The 25,133-nt window shown below is 40.7% G+C and overlaps 1 protein-coding gene across 2 annotated transcripts in view; it reads left to right on the top strand.

Moving 5' to 3' along the window:
• Positions 1-24,832, top strand: part of GMDS (GDP-mannose 4,6-dehydratase) — a 433,675-nt gene extending 408,843 nt beyond the window's left edge. For both annotated transcript variants that reach the window (XM_026114911.2, XM_064507108.1), the window contains exons 10-11: positions 23,903-23,971; positions 24,480-24,832. In XM_026114911.2, coding sequence (XP_025970696.2) covers positions 23,903-23,971; positions 24,480-24,542 — 132 coding nt within the window. In that variant the 3' untranslated portion in view covers positions 24,543-24,832. The remainder of the gene's footprint in view (positions 1-23,902; positions 23,972-24,479) is intronic.
• Positions 24,833-25,133: the final 301 nt, after the last annotated feature.

Here is a 25,133-nt window from a genome sequence, read left to right as displayed (position 1 = left end):
GAGCTCCTGAAACTGTATAACAGGTAAGATCAGTCTACAGTATATCTGAAATACCTGGAAGTCCTACCACTTTGTATGCTTGTCTTTAAAATCAAGCCAGTGTCTGAACCTACTATAGCCACGCTGTTCAGCTCTTGTTCTTTAGTGCACAATGTCAGATGTGTTTGATTGTGTGAAGGTGGCAAAGGAAAATCCACTAAACGCATATGCATTTGACTTTGGACAAAGATGTAAACTTGCATCTCTTAGAAGTGAATCATGTCAGCAAAACTGAGCTAGGTCATCACATGCTTAAAAGCCTAATTTAAAAATAATGCTTTAACAGACATCGCAGCATTTACTTTTATTAGGTGTGCCTATGGTGTTTGATGAAACATTTATTCCCTGTCCATGATTGGCTGTGTCATGTCTTGCTGTATCAGATAACAGTGCTATCCACAGGGATGGGGGCTTCATGCTGTGTGCCTTTCCAAGTGTTTAATAGTGGACACCCACGATATAGCCACAGTTTATTTTCCAGTTCACGTGCAATAATTCCATTAGAATAGTAGGTGTTGTTTGTAACGATTTCGGCAAATGTAAGGTGCGGTCAGAATCATCTTTGCACAAGAATTTAATGTAATCCTCAGTTGTGAGCAGATGAAATACAACTCTCCTAATCAAAATGATCCACTGCGCATCTATTTCAAATTTGACATATAATTTAAACTTGTGTATCTGCCGTTTCAGGTTACAGTGCCATTCAGAGTGTTTGGATTTCAACACAGTTAGATGGCTGCAATTGAAAGGGAAGTGTTTCTTTTCCACTTTGCATGAAGTAGTTTCACTAGAATATACTTCAACATACTAGACAACAGGCCCTGTTTATATAAAACAGCTAAGATAAAATACAGACAGCTGGCATCATATGGTACATCTTTTCAAGCACAATATATTTTAAAGAGAATAGGCCAAATTCCTTCCTAGTGTAGCTCCATAGAAACCCATTGGTTTGATTCGGCAGGTAGCCAAATATAAACACTGTTACAGAAGAAATTCATTTGGAATCAAACGTGGAAAATTTTTGAGTTAGGACGATATCTGAAAATATTTGCTCAGTAGAATCAAGACATTTAAAATACTTGGCTAGATTCACCATAGGGGTCTACACTGGTTTTAGATTGTGAGAACCTCGTGGGTCAGAGCCGCAGGCACGCACAGGACCGTGCAAGGTGTGGGGGGAAGTGACTCAAATCCACTTTGCTTCAGGGATTGTCTGTAGCTGTCTGCAGATGACCCCCAAAGTGGGACATGCTCACTGGAAAGGTGAAGTAACTGTAAAGTGAGCAACCAGAAAGTACAGTGCCTTAACATTGCCTTTCCTTCAGAAAATGCCACCTGTTCAAACACACATGGGTGTCAACTGGGAATTAAAACTGCAGGAATCACAGAGTCCTTCCTCCACCAGCTTCCATTTCCTAGTAATTCCTCAATGAAAATAAGTTTCTTTAAAGGTTTTTGTTTTGTTTGTTTTTTCCAGTTCATATTTGAATGATGCAATGGCAGGAGACACCCTACAGTGTTACCACACTTTTAGAGGTGACTTCAAGGCCAGAAACACTCCCTGCATGCAACACTATCTCAAAGTATTGTCTCACACCATTGTTCTTTATTGCTTAAATATTTGAAGAGATCTGTCATGCTTTGTCATTGCACTTCAGCCCTTTGGAGAGTGTGGAAGAAAGACTTCTAGTGCTGCATGGAGAAGTTCAGAACCTGATACCCATCTGAAACAAAAAGATCTTCACCCGTGATTCATCCAGGCTAAGGCGTTTAGCAGGACATACCTAATGCTTCTCACATTTCTAGTCATTTATTCTGCTGTACCCCACAGAATGTATGATTTATTCATATTCATTGCCGGTTCAGACTGCATTTTAGGAAGAAAGGCAAGACTGAGCTCAAGGGGACTGATCCTGATTTTTAGACCAATATAAACCACTTGGAGCTCTGTGAAAAGCTGAACTGCCTAAAATGAAAATCATGTCCCCATGGTCCTTGGCATACAGATGGTTGCCCAGATTTGGTTCCCCTTAGTTGTTTAGCACTTTCACTATTTTTGTTGTTCTTATTGCTTCATTCAGCTAGTTGCCAGGATTTTTAAGAATCTTATTCCTTGGAGACTAATGCAGTATTGTTTTTTCCAAGCATTGTTAAATCAGCAGTAGTTAATTGTAAGCAGTGTTATAATAGCAGTTGAAGTAATATAATATTGTTTGTGCCTTGGTTAAAAATATGCCAGTGGCCAACCTATATCAAAATGACACTGTGATCCCTCAGTTACCGATGCAAAAGTAATCATATGCACCAATTTGTTTGAACATTGTTCCCACACGCACACATACCCACTCGGAGGTCCCGCTTATTAAATGTTGACTTCTTTTTGGCTGCCAGGAAGGAAAAGTAGAAAAGCTTCCTCACATTAGTGCCCATTTTAAACACTAGCTGTGCCTAAGTATTTCAGATCTCTGTTGGCAGAACTTTGTAAATGCTAGGATCATAATGCATAAAGACAGCAATAATCTGTGTGATGCCAAAGCATGCTTTTAGGTCCAGGCCTTAGCAAAAGTGTAGTAAGCTGTAAAAATGCATACTGACCTTTCAGCATCATAAATAACAACAAGCAAGCTATGAAACGGAAAGGCCAACAGCCATATGTTCTTTACCTCTGACTTCAAACTGCTTAACAGAGACGTGTCACCAAGTGTCTCATTCAGCTTTTTATTGTTCTCTGAACATTTGCACTAAAATTTAAACTTCCATTATAGAAATTTTAACAGAAACCAGCATCCTCTTAAATTAGGGTTGAAATCTCTGAGACCTGTCATAAGAATGGATTTTACTCTAAGGCTCAGGGTAACCCCTGAGTCACAAGGCAGATGGATCCAGTTAGCTCCAGTTAAAATATGAGGAGAACATTGGGCTGGTTTGGCAGAGAGATATTGCTGCAGGGGTGGAAAGAGGGCCTTCAAGGAGAAAGTGTAGGAGTAAAACCCCCACAATACATTGAAATGTATGTGTTGTTTTTGAAATGAACAATCATGGGAGAGAGATTTTGAATGTTGTACTAAAGAGAAAGGTGCAAAACCCTCCCCAGTTGCAAGGAGTATCAGGTAGTATCCTGATTCTAACAAAATACAAATTTCTTCTGTTTTCTTGAGGTTCATCAGAGTATCCAAAGCTTTGACCATATCTACACTTAAAGCTAATGAAGTTTTAAGCAGATAAATGGGGGATAGCTCCTTAAAAGTATTGTAGACCAACCATCAAATCCCAATTCAAATATTTTAAAGCATAGCAGGACTCTGCCAAAGGGAATGTCTGTTTATAAGACACGTGTGTCTTCCTACATGTAAAGACACTGCTTGCATACTGTAGAGAACTACTAGAATACAAAAATTAATAACTGTATTGAAGAGAAAGAAAGCTGCCTCAATTTTTTTTCTGAAAGTTGTTGCTTGGAGTAACAAAAGCATCTAAAAGCACATTCTTTCAATGTATTTCTTAACCTTGTAAACATGGGCCTGGTTTTTGGAGGTTAACTTTACAATTAAATATGAATTTTTAAATAGAAATATTGCTTAGCTTCATATAGCAATGCTTCATCCACAGGATGAAACGACAGTTCTGTTAGATAACCTGAAGATGGTAGAAACAGAGTAGTAACACATGTATGCATTTTTCTTACCTTCTGTGGATACAGGTAAGACATTCATCACTTTTTGAAACTCCCAGTTTCCAGTTACACCCCTTAGCTTAAATACAGTGATTTTAATCAAAAAAGGGGAAGGGAGGTGTATTGTTTGCTGTCGCTGTTTCATTCTCCAATTCAGGCCCTATTTCATCCCCTAATGCATTTGTTTCCATGGGATAAGGACTTGCTTACATGTAGCTTGAGCTAGAACTTGATGGGGCAGTGTTTGCACACAGTGAGGCAGGTGTTAAATGGCCTTCCATAAGAACAAGCAGCTGCCAGCAGAGAGACATCCCATTTATTTCATAAGTGCAGTCCTTATTCCTGCCCATTTTATCATTAGGGATCCAATACACTGCATTTTTCACCATCATTTCATTATTGATTCTGTTCTTCCGTGCTGTTTCGCAATATCTGTGCTAGAATAAGATACAGAAGGAAAAGATGGGCTCAGTCCCCTCTTTTTTGTTTCTAGCTACACAGTACAAGTAGCTCAGTGGTTTAGCGGACATCAGCACAATTGGGTTTGGGGACAGCTACCTGTCTCCTGGAGTCCCCTTAGGAGCAGCCGTGTCTGTACTGGAGCCATTAGAAAAGCACATTTGTGCAACTGAGCAAAATGCAGTGGGAGGCTGGTTCTCAGCCAAGGACATATGAGTTCTCTAAGCCCATATGGGGTGTTGGGTCAAACAGCCTGGATTCCCCATTGGCCTGGGCAAAAGGAGGATCACCAGTGCAGGCTACACAACCCTCCTCTGCTACCAGTTGGAGGAAGGGGGAGGTTTCGGACAAAGACCAGATCAGACCACGGTAACTACAGTGGAGGAGGCGTGGACTGCAAAGTAAGAGACTAAGGGCCTGTACACACGGTGCATTAAGAGAGCAGGAACTTCATAAGATCTGCTGAATTTGAGCCTGCACAATATGTTCCTTTATAACCCCCCTAGCCCAGGCTGGAGCACTCATGATTTTCTGAAACAACTGTTTATACTAAAGTTTTCCATGCTTGGTTGTTCTCCAAAGAACAAACTTCACTGTCAGGTTTTAGCAGAAACCCTGCTGCTGCTGCTTGGGTTGGCACATGTAGGGAAGAAGGATCTTTTTAAAACATCTAAAACTTATCATGCAATCAGAAAAAAATGGCTGAAGTCTGGCACTTGGAATGAATGAAAGTCTTCACTAATACTAAACGCAACTGAGCTTTTGCAGGGGAATGTGCATAACGTATTGTTTTAACCCATTTGGTTTAGGTGGAGAGGGAAATAACTTGATGTCCTGGCTGGTTACAGACATGCTGTTCCTCCACGCAGAACTGATTTGAATATTGAGCGATGGTTCGATGTCGATTTCAACAGGTGATGGATCCACCCGACAATTTAGGAGCAATCTCAATTGTCCAGAGAACTTGCAAGCCCTCCTGACAGAGTTGTGCAAGAATAGAGGGTTAGTTTGTTTTGTTTTGCTTAATGGGGCTGTCACCTTGCCAGGCAAAGGGGCAGACTACAAATCAATATGCAGACCTTTTTTTTTTTTTGTACTTTAGTACTTTACTGAGATCACAGCAATCTTTAAGGGTGGGTATTTAAGTCTGTTTAAAAATTGCTTTTGGTAGCATGTCTTTTTGGAGTGTTGCATTATATCAAAGCTCACATTTCCACTATATACTATGACCTAAATCAGGAATTTTACTCAAGGCTTGATCTGCAAGTTTGAAGGAGTAGTATCACCTTTTGGCTACCTCCAAGAGGACAAGAATTAGAAATGACCTAACAACAAATACTATGTAAGGATAAGAAATTACTGTGGTTATTATAGAAAGAAGGAACTATCCGAGTTACTACAAATACTTGTTTTATTGTTATTTTTATTCTTGAATTAGTAGTTGTGGAAAACATATGTACTGTAAGAGGAAACAGAGGTCTGAAAGGAATGATTTGTTTGTGTGAAAAGGAAGAGAAAAGTGTCAGACAATTAAGAATACTTTTTATCGTCCAGTCCAAGAAAAATACGCAATAAAGTTACATTGGTGGTGTTGAGGTGATCTTTCTAGTAGCATTATTGGAGGTAGTTCTGCTATTGTTTCTCGTTCTTGTTATTTTCTACTATTGCAAAAGTTGCAGTCCAGAAGTGCCCTGAGTCAGTTCGTACCCAAAATGAACATCAGTATCCTTCTTGAAAGCATTGCAGATGTAACCAGGGTCATAAAACAAAATAGAAAGATGAAGGTTTTATTGTGATACACATTACAATCAGGTAGTTATCTGATGGATCATCTGGTTTTTATGATCCATGATGAGAAATATAGCTGTCATCTGAGGAATAGATTTCTCATCATAAAACTTAGTCTGTAATTTCAGCACCTGAGTAAGTGCTGCCTCAGGTGCTGATTGTGCTAGTAAACACTGTCTGAAGAGAGATTTCCCCATCTGTTTCTCTTCCTTCCATTTAAATGCAAAGTTTGGCAACAAGTGTTTTTTCTGCAGTTCCCTTTCCTTCAGCAGTTGCTGCTGTTCAAGACCTCATATAAAGAGACTCCTGTTGGATAGCTGGTGATGCAGGAGTTCACCCAGGGAAAAGAAAAAGTCTTTGCAAGGTACGTAGGTCAGTATTTCTGCAGAAAGCTAGTGAAGCAATCTCTCTTTGGAAGTTAACTCTAGTGAACATCACCTCTGGTGGAGCAAATTCTCAAGTTACAGTTGCAATTGGTAGGGGCTGAATTCATGTAAGTCATGTAACATCAGGTTTCCACTATAATTAGTGAGAGGAAAATTCCTAGTTTATGTAGAGTTTATATCTTCCCATTGCCTAGGCTCTTAATGTAGCATATGGGTTAGATGCCAGCTTTCATACCAGCTAGTGCAATTTTATGTATACAGTTTTCTTTCTGAGGGAAAACAAGATATATATTGAGAGCTCAGATCAAAACTTTAGGTCCACAGAAAGCTGAAATGGTTTCACCACTGTCAGTAAGATTTCTGATATAAATATAAATTGCATGGATGTTAAAAGCAAGGAAATCCCTGCATCTAATAGGAACAAATTTCCCTCTTGAATTTGTGCTGCAGAGTGCTGACAGACATGACTATATATTGTGCTTTATTCACTCCTGTTCCACTGGCCTCCAGAAGCTCTGTGCATCTTTGAATCCCTGTGCCTTTGGCACTTCTGCTCGTGAAACTCCGTGCTGGGAGTGTGGTTTAGCTAAAAATGGGTGCTTTTCACCAAAATAATAAATTATTCCTGTACTACTGTCTGAAAAGGGTGGATCTGGAGCCAATTTAGTGAGCATAAGTTACAATTGACTTTGGAAGTAATAACTTATGCTTTGAGCTTCCTTAGATGTATAGCCAAGGAGCTGTCTTACTGCATGTGTTTTTACACATCTTTCAGCTAAATTAGAAATCCAAGTGCAAAACTTAATGCTCAGAGATATCTTGGAGATTTGTGACCTTCCCAGAATGACTTTGGGTCCATAGAGCAGCCAGAGGGTCTCTCAGTTTCGTGTACTTTTTTTTCTCCCGCATATGGCACATTGGTAAATAATAAATGAAGCTTACTGTATCTTAATTAATGAATCTGAGTATAATTTGCCCCAGTCCTGGCAAGCAGAGCTCAGTTGGAAAGCTGAGTAGTGGAGGGAGCCAGCTTAACTGAACAGCTCCTCCAGGGATATGACCAAAGATTGAAGCACATATATTTGCATGTGCTATAGGTAGAAAAAAGTCTTAGGAAAGCAAGAGACATGGGTTGAACTGGACTGGGGAATAGGGAGACAAGCAGTAGAGCTTTTGAGGGGCTGGGGAGGAAGGCAAGGGTGAAAAAGGAGAAAAAGTGCAGTAGAGAAACATTAAAGGAAAAAGAATCATGAACTGGAGATGCTGCAAAGTCCAAGAGCACTCAGTCCAAGGAGGAACCAAGCTAAGCAGGCATCTCATGTTATCTGTTGATGCCAAGAAAAAAGGACCTAATCCAAAACTTGAAGTCAAAAAGAGAATCTCCTGTTGGGTTTAGTGGTCTTTATGTGAAGCTGGTGGAAGAAGGACTAAATCAAGGAGATATAAAGAGCTGGAATAATGACAGATACAGACAGTTCATTTCTTCCTATTGTTGAATTTGTGTGTCTAGCCTGGTGGGATGCTACCAGCAGTGATAATGAACATTACGAAACTTAGCCCACTCAGTCACAGAGCCTGGCCAGACTTCTGCAGGTTTCAGTGAGAGTTTGCATGAGAATATGCAAGTTCCTCCTCCTGCAAAATGGAAATTCCATGTCAAATAATTCTGTTAGATTGAATAGGTGAATTAAATTGCTGGAGTACAGTTAGTACATTAGTTAGCATCTCTGGCACAGTAAGTTAAATATTTTCAATCCTGAATATAGGAATTGAAGCACTTAGATTTGTGAGAAGAAGAGTATTTTAGTGAGGTGCTGAAGTTTGTATGTAGATACATAACTTAAGGCAAGCACCTGTGCGAATATTACCCAATGAGAACAAGAACCATCTCTAAATGTACTATTTATGTGTGGATTTGGATGTTTTGAGCATTGTATTTGTTGCTGCACATATTTCTCTTCCTATGTAAACAGGCATGAATCTTTCCTGCATAGTACTTTGTCTAGTCCATACCCATGCAAAGCACAAACCAAGTAAGGGTAAATCAGGTTGGCTGTGGCTTTTTGCTTAGATGCATAAATAGCTATTCAGGATGTAAAGCAGTTGAAAATGATGACCTCCTTACCTAATATTTGCATGCCTGCTAACATGAAAGATTACACATTTCACCCAGATCCTACACAATAATAACTGCATGTGGCAAATGTCCCATTAGTTGTGTGTGTAGCTGGTCGTTTTTGGATGCAGTTACCAGAATTGCATGCTCAGTTCCAATAGCCATGTGCACAAAATTAAGCTGCAACAGCATACTTAAGATTCCTAATATATGGCCCTAAGTCTCAGTCTTCATTGCTATGTTGTTTTATGCCATTTTTAAAAAAGAACTGAGCTAGGAATTAGTGTGTTTCTTTGACTATTCAGGCAGAGGGAGACATACATGTACATGCACTGGTAGGGCTGCAGGCTGCAGAATTTCTGCATTAAATTGCATATGGTTTAAATACTGAAGTTGCTAGAAAGAACAAAGTGCCAGAACAGATCTGCTGTACTCAGTGACCAGCTATAGTGCATGGTCCAAGTGAAGAACAAGCAGCTTCTGAAATTTTGCATTTAAAGCATATGCATCTTGAACTAGGAATGTCATAGGGAGGAGTAAGTCTTTGCCATAAGCAATTGAAAATCAGGCTGCCGTAGCTCAGAGAACACTTTAATTGCAGTTTCTCTTTTTTGCATATCACTTTTCTCATCAGTTCTAATAGGTTTTTTTTTCCTCCTCTACAATCTTCTTTGCCTTAAAGGGCTCATGAAGGAAATAATTAAAAAGTACACATAGGAAAACTGTCTGAGAGAAGGGGCAGAAATCCAACGTGGTTTAGGGAGGTGCCCCAAACACTCTTTTGGATGATTATTAATTTTTTTCTTACTATTATTTTATGACACTGTTTATGTTTAATTACTCATGTTTTCCTAACCTGTGTGACAGGCATAATTTGAAAAGCAATAGTAATGATCAAGCTGCGGAAATGCCAGCCGCTGCCTACGTGCTCAAGCAAGCATAGAGCAGGCAGTGTCAGGAGGTAGTGCCGTCTCTTGATTAGATCTGAACTTCTTTCTCATGTTGATGAAAATGATCCTGACTGTTATTACTTAAACAAAGGATGCCAGAAGATGCTATGAAAAGTCAGCTGTCTCTCTGCTCACTGCCTGTATGGAAAAGTAAGTTCACAGGACTTTATTGAAGTATATGCTACTAAAATATATACTGGTCTAGTTTAAAAAAAAAGATGCAATTGGTTTATTTGGGTCTTTCTATTGTAAACTGCCAGGCAGCCCATCTGGACTAATATAATATTTTTTTCTATTCAACTGCTTATCAGTGGACAATTTCAGACTTTACATTTTCCAAGCAGACCAAGCAGAAACTCATTTAGAAGCTGTAGTATCATTTTGGTTTGAGTTTTTCTGAATACCAAAGCTTTGGGTTGTTTCATCCTTCAGTTGCGTGCTACTACAATGAGACATTGTGTGTAGCACTGCTGAGCAGGTAGTATGTCATCAAAACATGAAATCTGCCCTGATAGTTCTAAATAGTAAATGGAGATTTAGTCATTAATTTGTCAATATCTTGTCAACAGTTTATAAAGTGTTGAGCAGCTTTTGTGATATGTTTGAATGGTTTTACACTTCTTTAAAAAAATTGCATTGATTGATGCACTCCTAAAAAGCTTTGAGGAAGGCATTGATGATGTCTTTTGGAGTGAAAATGAAATAATGGGGAAAGGAACACATTCTGCTGTAGACTGGCATCAGTGTGTTGCATGGCCCTTCTTTGGAAATGAGAGAGTGAGTCACTGAATAACAGTGAAGTGAAATAAATTTTTGTTTGTTCTGTGTTGCCAACTTTTGCAGTCCTGTCATGAATATCATATTATCCTTTTTTAGTTTTCATGGAGCAGAAAGTTCTAGGATTCTATGATTACACAGAAATCTCAGCTTTTTGACTTGTCAAGTTTTTGCACTGACTTCTATTTATGGAGAAATTCTTGAAAAAGATGAAAATTATGTCTTTAAAGTACAGAAGACAAACAAACCAATAAACCCATGAATCCTACTACTCTGACGTCAGTAATAGAGACCTGAAGAGGGAAGGTCGGACTAATGATGATAATTTTTGAATACTGTTAGGGTGAGCATTTGAATTTTATGTGAGAGAAGCTATAAAAACAAAAGAAAATCCAGGGACAGAAATAGAAATGAAACCTTAGACAAGCAAGAAGTATGTGGTTAAATAAGTCATTGGGGGTTGCCTGCTGCATTGAGGTGCTGTGTGTCCCCTCACCCTCGGAGCAGTTTGCTGCTTGGGGGGCAACAACTTACTCAGGGCAGACCATGCCAGATGCACTGTGACTTGAATGCTTTGGCTGTTTTATCTGTAATAAATTTCACGTTTATCAGAGGTGGTGTGACACAGCCTGGATTCTCTTCTTACTCCTGCCTCTCAATCCAAGACATTGGTCAATACCCTAAATCTCCATGCCTCCAGACTGTGTAAAATGGAGGTGACAGTGATCTCTTGCCATTTCAATGTCACTACTAGTGTTTAATTATATAAAATCTGTATCTTTCTTCTGTGCAGGTTCTTTGTAGTCCATCATAGTGCTGCTGTAAAGCAGATCTGTTTTGTCTTAATAGTATTAGTTTTACTTGAAGTCTTGCTCAGGTTACAAGTAGAATGAAACTGCCAAGATATTTATCTAGCTTTCTTCAGCTGCTTTTTAGATTGTCAGTAGATATATGGCAGTTCTGTCACTCATTGTTGTATGCATTCTTACGTATTGCCCATTATGTTGGAATACATCAAATGAAGTAAACCAAACTAAGGTTTGTAGTTGACATACACTGGAAAAGAGATGCGAGCCTTAGACAAATTCTAACAGAATATTCAAGGAGGTGAATATCTGACTTTGATACATTTTCAGAGAAATGATTGCCTTTTATGTTTTTGTGCAATGCCTAATGGGACCCTTACCTGGCATCTCTGTGCTGCCAAAACGTAGATGAAAAACAGGATTACTTGTCTGAGGAACAGTTCTGTCTTTCATATTGAAACCTGTCAATGGAATATTGCACTTCCATTTTAGGGAAATCAAGTGATGGATGAGGCATCTTGCATTTAAAATGTTATATAGGTGAAAGCATTGGAGTATGCTGATCCCATGCCTATTACTGTATGGTTCTGAGGAGTTTGCTTGGTTTTTAACCCTGGAACTAATGGAGGTTTAGTAACTAGGGCAGGAGCATTAGAAAATGCTAAGTTTTTTCCTTCTGTCATGCTCTTCCATATTTGACTACTGCAGGGTGAAATGATGAAGATTTTTTGGTACTAGATCAAAAATTCCTTTCTTGTTTAATTGAAGGTGTTTAAGCTAAGAAGGTCATTGAGAGGACAGATTTAAAGCAGTGCTATTTGCATTTGGTGATGTTTTGGAGAGGAGCAGCACATATTATGAAGCCTTTTAAAGTATATATGGTGCATGCACTACCAAATCTGTGGAATTTCATAGGCAACTACTGTGAATACTAATAGCAGTAAACGAATCTGCTTTTTACCCCTACTGAAACTGGCACCTTGAGCTTTAGGACATCTTTGTGCTTTTTTAAAACTTATTTCAACACAGTTTTAGCTCTGTCAGCAAACCTCTACTGTATGACTGGTAATGCAAATTGTCTCTCAAACCCTGCAAAGTTCTGTGCAAAAGTCAGAACCTGAATGAAGAAAAAGCTGGTGCTGGTATATGATAGAGAACCATTAGAAAAGAAACAAGTCTTTCAGAATAATTAGAAAATACCTAAACGAAAAATTGGAAAAACATTCATGGCAGAAGATCACTGTAGAAAAAATGAAGAGAAGAGAACAAAAACTCATTATGAAGTGCTGTATTTTGATGGCAGAGAAGAGATAGTGAAGTAAGGTTACGTTTAAGAGGATGTTTGTGAGCAAACAGGAGAATGATGCTCAAAGAAATGGGAGGAGCTTGAGTGTGAGAAAGACAATGGGAGAGACATCAAGTTGGGAAAGAAAAATGTCTTAAAATAAAAAGGGAGAAATGAAGTTTTACAGGAAAATAAATTAGCCAAAAAATGTGAAAGATTTAAACAAGGAAAGTGTGACAAATTAAATAGCCAAGGAAAGGGAAGGATGGAAGAGAATGGTATACTTGGCTTATTTTTTAAAAGAAGAAAATATTTGTTTTAGTTATATTGATTTCTTAGTGGTGGTGTTTTTTGTGGTGAGTTGGAAGATTGTTTGATGGGTTGGATGTCCGTTCTGAGAGAAAGTGAAAGCTAGAAAAGGAAAAACATGATTTTTTTCCAGGCTTTCCTGTGCAGGAAATGCAATAGGAAGTTATTTTTATTAATCAAGATCAGAGAACATGCAACAGCAAACTACCAAAAATTTTGTGGGAAGTCAAACCAGAAAAGCCTGTGGTCATTGGTCAGTAGGAGCCCAAGAGTCAGATTATAAAGCAGCAGGATAAGTGAACCAGATGGCTATTGAAATCCGTATATCTTAAACACATACCAACCAACTCACATTATAGGCAAAACAAAATGTTGAATGTACTTGATATTTTTAGCCATTCATTTATTTCTTTATGATCTGGTTTGTCTACCTACTAAACAGGAAAAGTGGACTTGTTTGATTCCATTTATAAATGTGAAATCATTTGATTTTATGTAGATATTTTGTTTATGTTGAAGGAGTGTAAATCAAGCAGTGCTGTTCCATCAAGATAGTTAGATTATGGTGGCCGCCAAAAAATACCCAGGCAGAAGAGCTGGAACTGTGAGAGCCCTGAACAGACAGTGGGAAGTGTCTTTTGCAAAGTGTTTTGGAGATTGTCAGGTGAAATGAACCCTTCAGCTCAGTGTAGCTCTATTGCTGAGTAGGGTTGCGGGGGTATATCATGTTCATATTTTGAGTTCCAAGATAAATTTCATGAGATTTCAAATTTTCTGCATTCTCTGTTTAAGTACCAATGTGATCGCAACTCTCCACTAGCCTTGATGATAAACACTCATACCCCAGCTGTCTGTTGGCCTGACTGGGAAATGGCAGTATGTGCAGCATCTAGTGTACATAGTCAAGAGCTTCAGATGCTCGGCAGTGACAATAAGTGGGTACACTTAACAGTTCATTATTAGGGATGATTCTTGGGGCTTCATAAACTGAACTTAAAAGGCAGGAGGAAGGGAAGCCAATCTACACTTTCCCCAGATTTATGCTCCTGAACCTGTCTGCCAGAGGCTGCTGTGATTTGCAGCGCGTCCTTTCAAAAGCTGTTATGGCAACACTTAACCCACAGGCCTAACACACTTGCAAGGGACAGTGAGGCAAGGGAGTGGGAAACGTAGTGCCTGTATTTGCAGCAATAGCATATTTTTCATCCGCAAAGCAAATATTCAGCTGGATACCTAGCCTGGACTTAGCAGTGACCAGTGTTTTGTCTTAGTAGGCTTGGTTGAATACACATGCAGAATCGAAGTACATTTGTTTATGGACAGGAAATGCATAAGCCTTTTAATGGATAAAACATGAGTTTGAAGCATTAAATATGACCTGCTTTGTTGTATGCCAGTACCTGCAAAGGGTTATTCTTTGTAGTGTCCTACTTGGACTCAAGCACTAAAGCTTTCATCAAAGTAAATCTGATTATTTTGCACATGGCTTTCCTGAAAGGATGTTATGATTTTCTAGATGTTTGGTGGCTGGTGATAAATTAGGCTTTTATGATGTCATGTGAAAGGCCACTGCTTGGACTTCCTTCTCTATCAAGCACACTGGAGAATACATTTGGGACATACTCAGAATCAGAAATTATCATACCTTGTTTTATTTAACCCTTTGGCGGATCGTTTGCTATGTAACCAGAGGTGTTTGGGCAGAGATAGCTTCACTTTTGCAGACAGGAGCCCCCCTAGTATCCCATTTTGTTTCCTCTTGATATACTGCGTTTGAAATGGATATATGTTTTTTCTCATGTAACAGAGCCTCAGCTCAAGAGCACCCTTTAAGCCTTTCACAGCTTGCATTCTTTCCATATATTGTGTCTTGAAAAGGGTTTCCAAATCTGATGGGGGTTTTAGTGACAAATTGGAATGCAGTAAGGGGGAGAGAAAGATGACGTGTCCCATAAATTAGGTCAGGTTTATGACCAGGCAGATGGAGGCTGTTTCTAAAAAGCAGCTTATGGTAAAAGACTGTATGTAGCCACTTTGCCTAGAGAAGCTACAGTTCCCCTCTTCCAGCTCCCTTCTTTGCCTCCCTTACTCCGAAGAGGGAGTAATTTACAACTGTTTTTCAAACAATAGCAAATGACTCACTATTTCTCCATGCTAAATCCTTTGTTCTAGTTAATCCATACTGGGGAGGGGGACAGGAAGAGGGAAGTGTCCACCCCCTCTCTGTCCTTTCCCCTATACCCTTCTCAAGGGCTTCAAGGTGGCAGAGGTTCATATATCAGTGTAAGGTATAAGAAAGGGGATGTCATCTCCCTTGCCCAACCTCAGTCACAGTCAAGCATTCAGAGTAGTGAGATGAGCACTGAAAATATGCCGAAGAAGGCAATAAATGATTATAAGTGGGTTCGAATTTTCCGATGGCATGTTCTTTAGATAGACAATGACCTTTTGAATAAATTAAGATTTCTATTAGGGCAAAAATAACGGCATAATTTTAATGTTAACCTCCCAAATGTGTTGATTTTTTTCAGAGATGTGAATAGCCATAGAGGTAGTAAAATCACCGAAAGCAACGCATCCTATATGAGATAAATAAATTTACCCTACAGAATAGTAATATCCTGCTAATCACAGACCTGGGTTAATTAAATATCTGTGTAATGCTCTACAGATAAGTAGATAAATATCTATAGATAGAATACAAGTTCACTGTACTGATGTTTATTGTTTCATTGCTTATCACTTGATACTCAACAAGCAATGATAAGTAAACCTACTAACATTGCCAAAATAAGTTATGAATGTAGTATCTTCTTAATGGGAGCAGAGAAGAAACTAAGTAGCCTTGCAGAATGGATTTCTGGGGTGAGCAGTTTTCTTACTCATCTTGACATGTCAGTCAGTGAAGAGAGCTAACCCTAGGGGCCATATTGCATTTCCGGTAAGAAATGCAGCCTTTACTGCACAATAAACCCCCTTAGAATCAAACAGCTTCATGGAGCAATTTCCTGATTTTTGCAGCAAATGAGAAAAGTAAGAAGTGTTAAAAAAATAATCAGAGTTTATTAAAAAAGCATGAGGATTGCATTTAATACTTTTAAAAGGTACCATGCTCTTGCCTAAATAATAAGCACTGTCTAGCAATAAAAGCATATATGATCAAGACATGATTATCTTAGTCTTTCTCCCAAAAGAGTAAAGAATAGGCCATGCTGAAGCAAGAGAAAATGCACTACCATTTACTAGTGAATAAAGGCAGGACTCTGAGGTACCCATGAAAGGAGAAGAAAGCTGTTCTTTTCTTACACTGCAGCCGACCTCTGTCTCATTTGAAAACGATTCATCCCTCACAGGGTCTTGTTTTTAGTAGCATGAAGGTCACACACTGACATCCTCCCTACAGTCTGGCCAGGGAACTTGAAGAAACACACTTGCATACAACCTCCCCAAAACCTCTGCTGGGAAGAGAAAATGCATGGATGTTTCTAACCTCTGTCATGCAAAGTCCAGGTTATTCAGGCACCTCTTCATCCATGGATTAGCCTGAAGCACGAGGGCCTGCTCACACACCATTTCCTATTGCCAGCAATGCTACAGGGCAGTGACAGCCAACAGGAGTGGTAGCATCTTTAATGTGCAGAGCCATTTATAAAGAGCAGTTTTATTTCATTAGATCAGTTGGAACTATTTGGTTCATAATAGCATCCAGCATTCAATTGTTAGTTTGCATTTTTGCAAACATGCTACAGAGTTTTACCTGTGATACATGCATTTGGGTGCATGGATGTAACATGACAGAATGAGTGTGTTTGTGCCCAGTGCTAAGAACTGATCTATTATAATTATCTATACAATAAATGGCAAATGGAATGGGTTTAATCCTCTTCCTCTTCTGCAGATGTCTCCTGCTTTTTCAGCAGATGCATTTCTGTGCACTAGAAATGATCTTGATACTTGAAGCCTTTTCTGCGTTTTGCAGAGCTGTGAACTGAGATTACAGTTACATCCAAGCTGGGGAGCACTTTGCAGGTCTTCCCGGGAACACAGAATTGTGCCTCAGGGTGAATCTAGAGCAAAGCACTAGCCAGTGGGAGTTCTGCCGTCTGCAGCATTGGGGCTTTCCCTGCTCCTTGGGGGACACCTTTTGGCCTGCGTCACGGCACCACATTGTACATGTGGTCCTGAAAAGCACCCGTAGCCTGATCCGCTGTAAGATGCCCTTGCGTAGATCTACGCTGATCCCTGCATAGGCCAGCTTATGACGAGCAAGTGAGTTAAATTCAGCACTGACTTCAGTGGTCGCTGAATCAGGCTGTAATTCAGGAGGAATTTTATCTGGCTCGAGGGACAGTATTGGCCAAGACGTTTTCTCAGGCTTCGTTTGGCAAATTAATGATTTGAGTCATGCTCGGCCCTAGTAGGGGGCTCTTGGGCCTGCGACTGTACTGCCTCTGGCGCAGAGATAGTGGTGGCCGTGACGCGAGGCCCGCACATGCATTCCTCAGCGGCACACGTGCCATGGCCGCATGCTGATTAGCTCAAATGCCGCCTCCATCAAAGCGATTAGGCTCTGGCGATGGGACCCACGCAGCACCCGAGGCCAGCTCCCTCTGTTTTGCTGCCTTTGCCATTTTATCACCGGTGTCAGCGTGCCCGTCAGAGCCAGCGCTGACTGACTCCATTTCCCTGAAGCGGAGCTGAGCATTGTTCTAGCCCCGACTGCCGGCTCTTGGCCCCGCGGATGCACAATACCTCTGATTCCCAACTTCCTGAGCAGACCAGACAGTTTGCTGTTTTCTTCTCATCTCTTATCACCCCCTGTCATTAAAAGAGAGGTCTGGCTTCAGCTTCGGTTTGTGCTGATACGCGGCACTGAAGTGGAAAAGGCGCAGGAGGGAGAGGAAGAAGGGGGGCTCCAGAGGAGGAGGGAGGCAATCTCCATTACTGGTATTATCACCCTAATGTTTATTGCTGCTCCGAGTTCATTTGCCTTAACCCTTTGGCAGCCGGTCAAATTAGAGATTATCAAACAGATAAGATAAAGCCGCTGTTCCAACACCTCTGATTCCCAGCGGAAAAGCAATGGCTGTGCTCAGATTTTATTGACGATGCAGCTTGCGCTGACCCCTTATTGCTGGGGCACCGTGGAGCCCCGAGATAAGACCTTACCTGAAAGATACCCAGCACTTGCAACCTGCTGGCATCTGTCAGAAGTGCAGGTGCTCAGCACCTCTCAGAATCAGCCTTTTACTCAAGTTTCTCTCTCCCTCCCCTTCCCCTTTAACATGGTTTTATTAAAAAAGGAACCTTCTGAATAGGAAGGGATTTGCATATGAAAACATGCTTGGAAAAAAACATTATGCCTCTTATTTTAAATGGTATTCTGTTATATATATAAGTTTCAACCTACTGGTTGCTTGAGTGTTTGCCTTTTGCCTTTTTCTGTGGTTCTTTGCGAACAATACTGTCTTTCTGCAAAAGACTGCTGACCCAAGAGTGAAAGCCAGTCTGTTCATGCTGCATTTAAACAAATTTAGATCAGGAACCAAATTCACTGGCATTCTTCTATTCCCTTGGTACCCTAAATGCTCCACAACTTTGCTTTTCTAAGAACAGTGGAAAGAAAAAATGAAAACTGAGTGACACTCATTGCAGCACTTCTTAAATTCCTGAAGATGTTTACTGTGTTCTTCGTTAGGCTTGGGCTTTGCTCATTGACATGTTTTTATCTTCATATTCTCCTCATATTTACTGTGGTGATAGGAGTCACTTGCTTTATAATTATATTGTTTTTCCTGTTACTATAGATATTATAACAAACACTGCCCTTTACAAAGAAATCAAGCCAGCGCTCTCTGCCTTGTGGATCTCCATAGGCACTTACAGAGCAGGGCCCACAGACCAGCCAACACCGTGCTTGTTCTTGTGACCAGCTCCTTCTGCTTTTTGGCCGGAGCTCACTTGAACTGTGCATTGAATTTCAGACCAGTGAAACAAGTTTACAGGCTCTACAGCTCGGATCTAGTGAGCCCTTAGTACTTTTCCTAACCCAGTGCATTGGGAATAGCTCCGCTGAAGTCACTGTCACTGCTAACGTGCTCATCCCGGTGAGGAACTTTGCATCTGAGTTAAGGTATAATGTCACAAGACCTGGTGGCAAGTGCTGGAGAATATTAGGGAATGGAGCATAAGGGTGGCAGTAGAAGAACTGTGTAGTGAGCAAAGCATGCAGTCTCTTATTTGCAGCAAACACTTTAACAAAGTTGTTCTCTTTTTGAGCAATGAGCTGTAACAGATAGATACCCAAGTACACTGTGGCTGACCTTATTACTGAAATGTGTTACATGAACTCTCATTAAAAACAGCTATGAAAAATGTTCCAAAAAGTACATGAAAGGGGAGACCTATGTCATAAAATAAACTTTGCTTTATGCTTTACTGAGATGTAATGGTGAAAATGTGGAACTGTAAACTAATGTTGTTGAATTAAGTAGCTATGTTGTTTATTGCATTTTTTTTAATGGGAGAAGTTAAAGCTGAAGAGCTGTGGTCTCAAGAAGGAAATAAGGAAAACAGAACAGAAACTGAATTTGCAGGAAACTTTGGCCCTTTGATTCGTGAAATCTTTCCTGACAAAACTTCTTGAGCGAAACAGTGCAAGACTAAACATGTAAGTCAGAGACTCCACTGAGCTGGGTCTATGTGTTCTTTACTTCTGGGAGCTCTGCTGTAACAAACCAGATTCCAAAAAGTCTTGCTGACTGCGAACGTAACCCTGGCCACTTTTCAGATGCAGTAAAACTATTGTGTGCTTAGAGCGAGTCTGTTTATTTTTAGAGGTAAAACTTTGTCTCTGCTGAAGCGAGTGGAATGGGGCACAATTCCACTGCAGGTGTTTTACTGAGGACTTAATCTCCACTTTACTCTGGTGTAACAGAGAGCAAAAGCTGACTCTTGGCACTAAGTTAAATGAAGTAACAGTTTAAAGGGAGTCAGCTGAGCTGTAGTAATAAAAGAAACCTTGGAGTTCTTTCAGGCCACACTATCTCCTTTTTCTCACATTGTCTTGAGGCTTTAAAATTTCAGTTAAAGTTAATTGAATGAGACAGTGATACATTGCACAGTGAAACCAGATCAATCACTGAATGAGTCAAAATAGAAGTAGCGATGACACTCAGAACAAGAGCTTGGGAAATGTGATATTTACATTAAAATATTTTACATTTTTGTCTCATGGTTTTAAAACCTAATTTAAAAATACCTTATCACATAGAATAACAGATTTCTGTCTGCTTATCTGTATGTATTCGTGTGTGTGTGTGTGTGTTTGGACAATAAAATTGAATCACCATAAAATCAGATTTAATAATATCAGGGTATTTTCTACACAGTTAAGCAGCCTAATTTACAGAAAAGATCAAACAGAAAAATATACATCAGATAAACTCATTCTTTTCTCTGAGAGTCAGTCATGACAGCTAGGTGAATATAAAGCTGTAGAAGCGTTTCCTGTAATATTAACTGGCAATAGACAATTCGACTGTTGCCTTTTCCATCTTCCTTCCCTTTAAATATTTACCTGGATGCTGTTTTCCAACTCCTAGAACAGCTTGCATGTAAAACTTGTCATTGCTATTCACTTATGTTGACTGTATTTGCATGGAAAATAAGAGATGGTGCCTCCTAAAATAGGTAACTAAAAGCAAAGACTTAATTTTGTGGATGACATGGGCACTATAAAAATAACAAAGCTTTAATCAGTGTTTTCAGGTTTGCAAACTCTTACCTCAGTATCTAAATCCTCAGGGTTTTCAGGAAGTCAGAGGGCTTTGTTTTCATGTCAACATTTAAAGCACAATGCTACAGAAAAAGTTATTCTGCAGGAATAAAAAACATGAAATGGTGTAATTTCATCACCTGCTATTCCATCAAAAACAGGAATAGCAGGCAAGTTTCTATGCAGCAGCAGCTGGCTTTCCAGAACCAAAAAAAAAAGAAAAAAAAATCCAAGTTTTCTCTTGTGGGACCTTACCTCTTCTTTCTTTGCTTTCTGATCCAGTTATACCTCTAGAAAGTGAAGCTCTGGCACTGGAAAATCAGTGGGCGTTATGGAGGGGCACGCCGTGCTTTTTTTTTTTTTTTTTTTGGAAGACCAGCAGATGCATCTCTGGTTTCAGTGAAAGACTTGAATAATATAAACAAGCAGTCATTCTGTTCCAAGAGGAGCTTTTTTTAATATTCTTATTTTATTGTAATTACCTTATTGTTTTCATATTATGAGCTACTTGTAGAAAAATACAGGAAACATGACTGCAATACAGTCCTTTAATCAGGAATAGCTTTGTTCCAGTCATCATTTCCATTCAGTGTTGAAGCTTTGACTAAGAATAATACAATGAAAACCTTGACTTTAGATGTAATACTGTGTTAATATTACGGTATGTGATATAGCCATTTTATCTCTCTACCTAATAACTTCTGTAAGAAAACTCTTTAAAAAGTGCATAGGAGATATTTTGTCCATAATGCTATTTTTAAGTAAATCTTACTACAAAGTACTCTTTCTCAAAAGTACATAAACTTCTTCAGGAGAGCTATTTAAAATCTTTAACCAGAGTCAGATGGGGAATTTGTATTATCATATATATTAAATCTTTTTTTTTTTGCTAGCAGATTATGCCATAATACCTTTACTACATCATTGTTAAAGCATGTGAACTTTTTAAGAAAATAAAATCATACTTTTATACTTAAATGGCTTTAATACACTAGTTGTTTGTGTTATCTTTATGTATAATCCAGCACTGGAAATAACTTTACTGATTTGGAATCTCCCCCCAACTTTATTTTGGCCTGTTCAGCAGCTGAGTGTTTATGTTTTTAAATGAAGGACTGGAATTAAGTAAAGTATTTTTTTAGATAAACTATTTTAACAAAAAGCATTTGTCTAAGAAAGTTAAAAGACTGCTCCCAAGCTGTTCAAAAGCAGAATGCAGCTACATAAAACAGGCAACAGCAATTCACTCTGTTATGCCCACTCCATTTTTTAAATGAGAACCCAGTACTCTAGATAGGCTCAGTTCAAAAAATGTTTTTCAAATAAAGATCATGGGTGTAAAATTGTTACTTACACAGCATTTGTAAAAATGAAACTCCTAAGTTTTATGATATGTCTTTCATGACTTAAAACTAGATGGCATTAAAACACTTAACTATGCTAGCTAATGGCCTGAATTAGAACGGAATAAAGGGCAGTTGTTTTTATACTGGAATTCTTACTTTAAGACAGATTTCCTTGTTTCTAGGCATATATATACATACACACATATATAACGTAAATTAAACTGAATTCCAGATAAAAGGCATACCGCCATGTGTACATTAGGGCCTGATCCAAATTTTATCAAAGTCAGTGGGAGTCTTTCCCATTTCAAACCAGATTTTGCAATCCATATTCACACAGCCCTCCAGGGGATCCCTCAAGCTGATGCGGTTTTGCATGACTTGGCCTCAAATGTCTGCTGCAGTTTCGAAAAGCCCATTACAGGACTGCAGTAGGAAATCATTTAGTATAATTTAAGGAAATCGCAGGATTTTTATTTTCGTATCATTTTGTTCTGATCCATGTGCTTACTCTTTTCTGGAGGCACACTCCAATGTTTTTAGTCTAAAGACTGAACTATTAAAAATGCTGCCTGGAATAGCCTCAGCAGACATGTTTGCTCCACATCCCCTTCTTTGGTGCTGTATTTCCTATGGTGAGTTTCCTCTCCTCCCGGCGCAGTGAGCTGTCTAGGCTTCTGCAGCACAATTACGAAGAAGAATTTCCTACATTTTACTGCACAGGATGAGGCGATTTGGGAAGTTAACACGATCTGAACAGCACACGCTCAAAAGATAGCATCTGAAAACTTCTGTGTGCAGCAATACGGTTAAAAACCTACAGCCACAAAATGCTCCTTAGCTCCACCAGTGGTAAGCAAGGGAAAGAGGGAGAAGAAGCAGTCCATTTTTTTCAGGAAACCCTGCTGTGTTACCACCATAAAGTCAAATGCAAGAGCAGAATTCAGCCTTAAATTTCTTGCTCTCTCACAAAGTTTTTTCTTTAACCCTGGACCGATTTAATTTTAATATTTACTATTACAAAAGAACGAAGCTTGTAAAGAGCGCTGATACATTTTATTAAATCAACACATACGGCTGGAAAAAGCCTAACTATTTAAACACAATACTCAGGTTTTACAGGCCAATTTTTAGTGATATTTTAGATGAAAACATTTACAGAAATGTAAGCAACTGGAGACAGAGATCTATATGACTTTTAATCCAGAACCAAGAAACAATTCAGTCATCTTCTTCATATGATTAGAGGTGCATTCAAAGGAGCTTTTTTTCCTTAATTTCTTACATTATTTTTGACAACTGGTTGTGGGAGTGTTTGGTGTGGCAGCACTGTTAAGAATACTTAAATCAGTAAGGTGAACATGAACAGTGGCTCATATCGTGGTTTCTGTAATAGTTTCAAGATAATTCCTTTGTATTTAGAAGGTATTTAGACTTTTCTTTCCATGTGGATGCTCAAAATACTTAAAAAAAAAAGAAAGCTGTAGGCACTAAAAAGCTGGATATTTACTACTGTTGGATGTGGTTACCCAGATTCATAGCAGTCTTTTAGCATCATGTGTCTGTGATCACGTTTTTATTTGCAGGAGAATGGTTGTCATGTTTGCTCTGTGATTTACATTATTTAAACAAATGGGGAAAAAAGAATTCAAAACAGCTCATTCAATAGCATGACTAAGACATATGACAATTTACTATAAAATGCTCACCATTATAAGGCAGTAAGACTGGAGCTCAAACCCCGCACCCATGCAAAAGCAAAAAATAACTCTAGATTTGAAATGGCCTGGTGAAAGGATGCTGCCTCCTGGTGATTTATAGGCATAGGAGCTTCCATTAAAATTGCATTTTAAAGAGAGATATTTCGGCCTCCGAAGATGGCCGGGCCGGACAGCCGCGCCAGCTGCCCTGGGCTTACAGGGGAGGGTGTGCGGATAGGGCCCTGTCCACGGAAATACCAGCGAGGCCGGCGCTGCACCTCGCCTGACACCCGCCACGCGCTGCCTGCAACCTGCCAAGGGAGCAGGGCCCAAGTGTCCCTTATCCTGGGGGTCTCACTCTTTGACAGGCAGGTTATACCTAGGGGTGCACAGGGTGCTTGGGGTTAGGAAGAGGCAGCATAGCGGTCAGCCTTACACACTGCAAGATGGGGAAAGTAAGCACGGTGTTTGTCTCTCCTTTTCTGCAGGATTTTCTTCAAGGAGACTGTACCAAAGCAAAACAAAAGCTGAACTGGAAGCCCAGGGTCACGTTTGATGTAAGTTGTCTTTCTGGCCTGCTTTGTACATGCTATGTGCGCGTGTCCTCCAAAGGCAACGGGGGAATCCAGGAGGGAGGGAAAGCCTTTGAGTGGGGCCACTCGGGTACATGGAGTTGCAGTGACAACCCCGAGCCGCCGCTGCTATGAGGCCAGCAGCCACTGTGGCAGCGCGGGGCACCCCGGGGACTCTGCTGACCCGCTCTGGAGAGAGCCCAGCAGGTATCAACGTCTGGGAAAACAGCCCGCGTTTGCGCTCCGATGCCAGCTCGGGAACACACGCCGCGACGTGCACCGGAGCGGTTCGAGAGGGCGCTGCCGCTCCCGGGACAAAGCGCAGGGGCCCTGCACAAACCGGCCGCGGCCGCTGTTACAAACCCGCCAGTGAACGCGGTGCCCCCGGCTCGGCGGCCGGCGGGGGGCCGGGCCGCGCTCCGCGGCGCTTCCGACGGGGATGCCCATTTGTCCCCGGCGCTGGGGCCCTCATGTGTCTCTGTCCCTCCTCCAGGAGCTGGTGAGGGAGATGGTGGACGCCGACGTGGAGCTCATGAGGAACAACCCCAACGCCTGAGCGCGGCGCCGCAGCACCCATCGGGGCGCCCCGAGGGCCGCCGCGGCCAGGAGCCCCGCGGCGGGGTCCGGCCCCCTGCTCCCCCCGGGAGGGGTTTACTGCTGGCCCGCCCCTGGTTAAAAAGCTGGTTATCCCCCCCGCCCCGTGCCTGTCGGCCCTGCGCCTCGGCTCGGGCGCATGTCCCCCCCCGCCCGGGGGGCGCTCCCCTCCGCCCCTTGCCGTACCTGAACCAAGCATCGGCGGGCAGCCCACTGATCTCCTTTTGATAATTAAAACTCATCTTTCTATGATCGGGGCTCTCCAGCGCGTTTTTAGTGCTTTCTCCCATTTGAATGAAGGAAAAACAAAAGCGTCCCCTTCCCCTCCCCCCCCGCCTCAGCACCACCACCGCGAAACCGCCGGCGCTACCGGGCGCTCGCCAGTCCTCCAGCCCTCGCTCCGTGGCTTCCCCTCGTCTTCCTTTTCTGAACACTCCTGGTTTTTCTTTCCTGCAGCTTACCTCTACCCCAGCGGCCCATTTCCACCACTTGAACTCTGTAAAAGTTTGGATAACTTGATATAGCTTGCAATGAAATCGCCTTTTGACCATGC

This window comes from Dromaius novaehollandiae, chromosome 2, assembly GCF_036370855.1.
Source record: "Dromaius novaehollandiae isolate bDroNov1 chromosome 2, bDroNov1.hap1, whole genome shotgun sequence".
Classification (NCBI taxonomy): domain Eukaryota; kingdom Metazoa; phylum Chordata; class Aves; order Casuariiformes; family Dromaiidae; genus Dromaius; species Dromaius novaehollandiae.
The sequence above is the reverse complement of the archived record's forward strand: the minus strand, read 5'-3'. Positions and strand labels throughout refer to the sequence as shown.